We start from the raw sequence: 6,942 nt of genomic DNA, 5'->3' as shown, positions 1-6,942 counted from the left end.
TTTGTTGCAATCATCGTCCACTCCTTGTTACACACTAGCCCCAAAATAAAATAAAGCCTTTTTTTTGCCTTCGTTTTTCAGTTTGTCTGCCGGTCTGTGCCTGTTAAATATCAGTCCGGTTGTCGAGACTATCCCAGGACTACATTTTACTCTTATACAAATGCAAGGCGTTTAGATAAAATTCTATACTTTGTTGGGTTATTTTTATTTTATTTTCCACTCTTGGTTCTTATTCTCGATGAACAGACACCGGACACACAATGACTGCTGATGATGATGACGACAACAGCAGCAGCAGCTGCAGACGGTAACTGCAACGGAAACAGGAAAAGGCTTGCCAACATCAGCTGGTCATGTGGTCATTTATTTAAGCTCAATTGAATTAAGTTTTGAATTTTGAGTACATATCCTTCTGCTGGTCGTTTGTCCTTAGGAGACTTTTTCGTGAGTGCATCTATGTGTAGATGTGTATGTATGCACAATAGAAACAATAACACCATGTAGTTTGTGGTGGTGACAAGATTGTTGTTTATATTTGGTGTCCCTTGATGGGGTATAGAAGGAGTTTAAGGGAAATAAAAATATTAACTAATATTTTTTATATTTTTATAAAAAATATATTCTTAAAATTATACCCTTCTGATGGTCCTTGAAGAAATATTTGCATACAATAAAGCTTCTAGTGATCCTTGAGCAATTGTTTTCCAAAAATTGACCATTTTGATGGTCTTTGAACAAATATTTTTTTTTTATAAGTCCTCGCTTCTAAGGTTCCTGAGAAAATATTTTTGTACCCTACACCACGCTGTAGTACAGGGTATTATGTCTTTATGCATATGTTTGTAACAGGCAAAAGGAAACGAGATAGACACGTGGTTCCTTTTGAGAATATGCATAGAATCTCTTTTTAAGTCGATTTATGCATGTCTGTCCGTCCGTCCGTCTTTCCATGTTAAATTGTAAACAAAGTACAGATCGCATTTATTATCCGAATTGGATGAAATTTGGCACAGCTCATTTATTTGGCTCAAGGACGAACCCTATTGAAATTGGGAAAAATCGGTTCAGGTATAGATATAGCTCCCATATATATTTTCGTTCGATTTAAGGTAAATAGTGCACCAAAGTACCTATACATCTTTCGATTTGCACCAAATTTAGCATAGAGAACTAAATTAAGTCTAGAATAATGTGTGTTAAGTTTCGTGATGATCGGTTCAGATTTAGATATAGCTCCCATATATATTTTCGTCCGATTTTATGTAAATGGTGCACCAAAGTCCCTATATATCCTTCGATTTGCACGAAATTTTGCATAGAAAACTGAATTAAGTCTAGAACCATGTGTGTTAAGTTTCGTGATGATCGGTTCAGATTTAGATATAGCTCCCATATATATTTTCGTCCGATTTCAAGTAAACAGTGCACCAAACTCCTTATATATCCTTCGATTTGCACGAAATTTGGCATAGCGTACTGAATTGAGTCTGAAATGATGAGTTGTAAGTTTCGGGAAAATCGGTTCAGATTTCTATTTAACTCCCATATATAGTTTCGTCCGATTTTAGGTAAATAGTGCACCAAATTCCATATATATCCTTGGATTTGCAAGAAATTTAGCATAGCATACTGAATGAAGTCTAGAGTGATGTGTGCTAGGTTTCGGGAAATTCGATTCAAATTTAAGATGTTTTTTTAGTCAAAAAAAAAATGGAAATAGTTGTTTTCTAAAAAATATTGTTTTTTTTTTTAATTCTATTTATAATGTAGATCATAAAATATGCTATTTATGACTCTCACGCATGGTGTGTGTGCAGGTCTCAAGTGGAACGTCAATAGTGCGTTGGTAAATAGAGATAAGATTGCTGCACACGGCGCGCATAAGAATGCATTTTACATAATTTGTTGTCTGTGTGTATTTTTGGGTGATCGTAAATAAAGACCATAAATGTGTCCAAACCCAAATCTATTTACACATTCAATATATGTATTTGAAATGCATTGTAGTTCTATGTATTAAAATGTAGGTTTAGAGTTAAGAAAATATTAGAAATAAAATGAGTTCACCTCGAACCACGGAACCGTCAACACCGTGCGTTTTTGTTTTCTCCAATTTCTCCCGTCGCACATTTGTGATGAGATCAGGAGTCATCTCATCATTTGGTGACCCCGACGTGATAGGCGCGTAGTGAAGAAAAACGTGATACGTGATAGGCGCGTAATAAAAGACGTGATAGGCGCGTAATAAAAGGACAAAAGGACAAACTACGTTGGTTATCGCGTAGTATTTAGTGAAGTGATAGGCCGTAAAAGAAAAAAAAATAAAATCGGTTTTTTCACATAGTGTTAGTGGCGTGATAGGCGCGTATAAAAAAAAATACGTTTAGTTTGTCGCGAAGCGAAACAATAGACGCGTAGTAAAGAAAGAACTGCGTTAGGTCTATTGTGAAGTGTTTAGTGTAGTGCTACTAACGTGTTAGATGTGCCGGTGAAGGCAAGCCGTGCTAAGTCTACACGTATTGTTTTGGGATAGGCACACTGCTGAGGTAAAGGCAGTGTTAGTTTTTGTCCAATGGGAATAGGCAGTCGAAGAAAGACTGTTTTTATCTCGTTAACATAGATGATTTTCATAAGAAGACAGATATATAATCGTAAAAATGAATTTTGAACAATTCATTCAACATCAAAGAATGTTGGGCGAATATATCGTCTCTATTTATTTAAACCTGAGCAAAATTGCTCAAAAACGTGTGACAGGAGAAATTAGAAATTATTGTTTAGGTTTAGCAAATTCCTTCATAGAAGCAAGGAGGGAATTCCTAGATAATGAGGAGAAGCTCCACCGTATGGGAAAGGTTCCATACAAACATATATTGTTTGGTTTGGGAGTACGGTATGCTTTTGACGAGATTGAAACCCGTATGTGGGTGAGGGGTATTGTCGTACCCTTAGAAGCTCCAAGGTTTGAAGCAGTAGCTAAGTTGAACAGCGTAAGTTCATCAGGAGAGTATGAAGATAGCGATATATTTTTCCTATCGCCACAAGAAAAAGATACACTAGTTAGGCGACTAAGTTTTGCCTTAGAGGAGTTAGCAGAAGAGGTTGAGAATGCTCTTCTGAGCAACTCAAGAATTAGCTTTCATAAGTATGTAAACGCTGAAGGTAGATATTTAGAATATGGCTTGAATTTACCTGTAGATAGTGTTCTTGCTAGAAGATTTTTCTTTCTTGAGATTTGCTATGAAGTATTAGAAAAAGATACTAATTTTAGAAGAGGATACGAACTGATTACATATAGGGTCGTGAATGAAGAATCTCGTTTAGAGAATGAAAATGACTTAGGGACGAGTGAGACGGAGACTACAAAAATTAGAAACGGTCACGTTGATGTTCCGCGAGTCGGTGTGGAAGTCGAAAACAACAAACCACAAATAACGCGTAAACTGAAGCATAAAATCGATAACGCGAATTTCCAAACAATAGAGACTGCAAAGAAAAAAGATGCAGTTGAAGAAGAGCTGCCATCACGGAATATAAATAAGGCAGCTAGAGGAAACGTGCAGCAAATGAAAGAGCCAGACCCAATCCTCAAGGATAAAGATCGAAAGAGTGGCTGGGAAGATCCTATAAAGAAAATTGTTGCCGAAACCCTAAAAGCCCATAGTGAAACTGCAGAGAATACCAACCCGACGGTAACAGTCACTGGTCCAGCGGTTGGCGCTACCGACGGCTGTCCTGCTGTCCAAAATGCACTCATAGATAAAGATGAGTCACTGCCCAAAATAGGAAAGCACGTAGATGAAAATGACTATAAAGAGTTGAAAACTAATAAGAGTAAAAATTCATATCGAGTTGCGGCGAAAATAAAAACGACCTTACCCACAAAACTTCAAAATAAAGATCAAAAGGACATCGTGAAAGAAGTTTGTAAAAGGTCGACTAAAGAAAATAAAGAGGAATGTGCCAAAAGGAATACGCTGGAACACAAGGTTCCTGTATTAGCGCCTTCTTACGGTAGTTTGCAAATAAATATCCAATTCCGTCATGATGATAAGCTAATAGAGCTGAACAAGGAAACTGGTGAAGCCGCCATATTCAAAGCAAGGATGTTGAACCACACCTATTATACAAGGAGAATTTTTATCGACAAGGTTTTCAAAGATTTCCGCAAAACCATGAACATGGACGAGGAGAGAAATAACATCAAGGAAGAGAAGAAACCGTTAAGAAAGAGGTTTTTCCTAGTTTTTCATCGGTGGAAGATGGAGTCATGCTGCCACTGGCTGCTGGATGTTGTGGGTGCCATAACGTAGGTGAAAGGAGCATAGTGAAGCTGTTCCGGTTATTTTATAATCTCTATTAAAATTAGAACTTATATTTGACATTTTTTTATATTTGGAAATTTTAGAAATTAAGATATAACATTCAACCGATTGTTAGTATTAAGAAAATTTTGTGAATTTCATACATTTTATCTATACATGTTTTGTTAAAAGATTGGGATCTTTTAAGGCCCGCAGTCTGTACAGTTTAGTGAACTGTACGTCATTTTGGAGTCAGGTAGTCAAATGGAAATAGTTGTTTTCTAAGATTCTATTTATAATGTAGATCATAAAATATGTTATTTATGACTCTTACGCATGGTGTGTGTGCAGGTCTCAAGTGGAACGTCAATAGTGCGTTGGTAAATAGAGATAAGATTGCTGCACACGGCGCGCATAAGAATGCATTTTACATAATTTGTTGTCTGTGTGTATTTTTGGGTGATCGTAAATAAAGACCATAAATGTGTCCAAACCCAAATCTATTTACACATTCAATATATGTATTTGAAATGCATTGTAGTTCTATTTATTTTGTTAGGTTTAGAGTTAAGAAAATATTAGAAATAAAATGAGTTCACCTCGAACCACGGAACCGTCAACACCGTGCGTTTTTGTTTTCTCCAATTTCTCCCGTCGCACATTTGTGATGAGATCAGGAGTCATCTCATCACCATTTTTAAAATTCCACACTTGAATAGTCCCTGAAAAACATATTTTTTTAAAAATCCTCTTGAAAAATATTTTTGAAATATACACGCTCCAAAAACATTGAAAACCCTTTTTTGTTTTTTCTTTAATATTTCTTTAAATCATACGCCTTTGATAGTTTTTCAAAAAATATTTTTACCATTTGAATCTCGTAGCCTAGCATCCTTACTTCCATCATACCCCCTCGCATAAAACTGCAATCTTTTCGTTTAACATTTTCAACACGAAAAAGCCAAGATTTACGTAAATTGGTATTAAATGTGGTTTTGCCATTTTGTTGTATTAGTTGTTGTGTTTGTTTTTCACCCATTTTATAGACCTCAAGCCCTTTTGAACTTCTTGTCTGCGGTAAATGCCCAAATAGGTCTACATCGACAATGGACACCAACCACTAAATGGACAATGCCTTTATTGTTGTTGCCGCTGAAGCATACAAAAGGACTGTCCAAAACCTAGTTTCGTTTGCCCCGAAAACACAATGTAGAGGACAGGCATAAGGACAGACTACCAGAAAAGCCTCAAGAAAATATTTTTGGAAAAAATTATATTCGGTTTACTAATGTCATTGTTAAACTATTGTTTGATGGCATAGTATTTGGGTAAAGGGCGGAATAGGAGTTGCTGGCACATTTTTCGAAGGTAATTGAATAAAAGTTAAATCTAATAAACGACTAGTCGTGCATGTGTACCCATTGGTGTTTAGTTGTATGAATAAGACCATAACTATAGTGAGGTTTTGGAAAAGTATATAAATGGTGCTGCTAGAAAAAAAGTAAGAACAAAAAACGTAGATATTATAAAACCACTTTGGGTATATTCAGCAGATGAATACTAACAGACGTCGCATTTCTGAAGTACCATTAATATGAAATTGGATCCATAAACATGTCATTCTGTAACCCATTCTTTATTTTTCATTTGGATTGCTTATTGAAATGGGACAAAATTATGAAAATCAATTTTAAGCAAATATCAAACGAACACCCGATTTTCACAAAACTTAACACACATCATTATAGACCTAATTCATTACGCTATGCCAAATGTCGTGCAAATCGAAAGATATACATTGACTTTGGTGCACCATTTGCATCAAATCGAAGGAAAATATTTATGGGAGCTATATAAAATAAATCGATTTTCAGATAGATCTATTTCAGTACACTATGCCAAATTTCATGCAAATCGAAAGATATATGGGGACTTTGGTAACCCATTTATATTAAATCGGACGAAAATATATAGGGGAGCTATATCTAAGTCTGAACCGATTTTCACGAAAATTAACACAAATCATTCTAGACCTAATTCACTAAGCTGTGCCAAATTTCGTGCAAATCGAAAGATTTACATTTACATTAAATCGGACGAAAATATATATGGAAGCTGTATCTAATACTGAACCGATTTTCTGGAAATTTAACACACGTCATTCTTGACCTAACTCAGTACTTTATGTCAAATTTCGTGTGAATCGAAAGATATATGGGGACTTTGGTGCCCCATTTACATTAAATCGGACGAAAATATATACGGGAGCTATATCTAAATCTGGACTGATTTTCGCGAAACTTAGCACACATCATTCTAGACTTAATTCCGTACGCTGTGCCAAACTTCATGCAAATCGAAAGATATAGAGGGACTTTGGTGCCCCATTTACCTTAAATCGGACGAAAATATATATGGGAGCTATATCTAAATCTGAACCGATTTTTTCCAATTTCAATAGGGTTCGTCCTTGGGCTAAATAAGTGAGATGTGGCAAATTTCATTCAAATCGGATTATAAATGCGACCTATACTTTGTTTACAATTTAACATCTACAGACGGACGGACATGCATAAATCGACTCAGAAAGTGATTCTATGCATATTCTCAAAAGGAACCATGTGTGTATCTCGTTTCC

At 35.7% G+C, this 6,942-nt stretch overlaps 1 protein-coding gene across 1 annotated transcript; it reads left to right on the top strand.

Moving 5' to 3' along the window:
- Window positions 1-260: 260 nt before the first annotated feature.
- LOC133323705 (DNA topoisomerase 1-like) lies at window positions 261-4,234 on the top strand (the record flags this gene model as incomplete). Its single annotated transcript, XM_061532628.1, has 2 exons — window positions 261-307; window positions 3,299-4,234. Coding segments are annotated over exons 1-2 (983 nt in total), but the record flags the coding sequence as incomplete, so codon positions are not given.
- Window positions 4,235-6,942: the final 2,708 nt, after the last annotated feature.

Source organism: Musca vetustissima, unplaced genomic scaffold (assembly GCF_032173495.1).
Source record: "Musca vetustissima isolate MV318-11 ecotype Yass unplaced genomic scaffold, APGP_CSIRO_Mvet_v1 utg104192, whole genome shotgun sequence".
Classification (NCBI taxonomy): Eukaryota; Metazoa; Arthropoda; class Insecta; order Diptera; family Muscidae; genus Musca; species Musca vetustissima.
The sequence above is the reverse complement of the archived record's forward strand: the minus strand, read 5'-3'. Positions and strand labels throughout refer to the sequence as shown.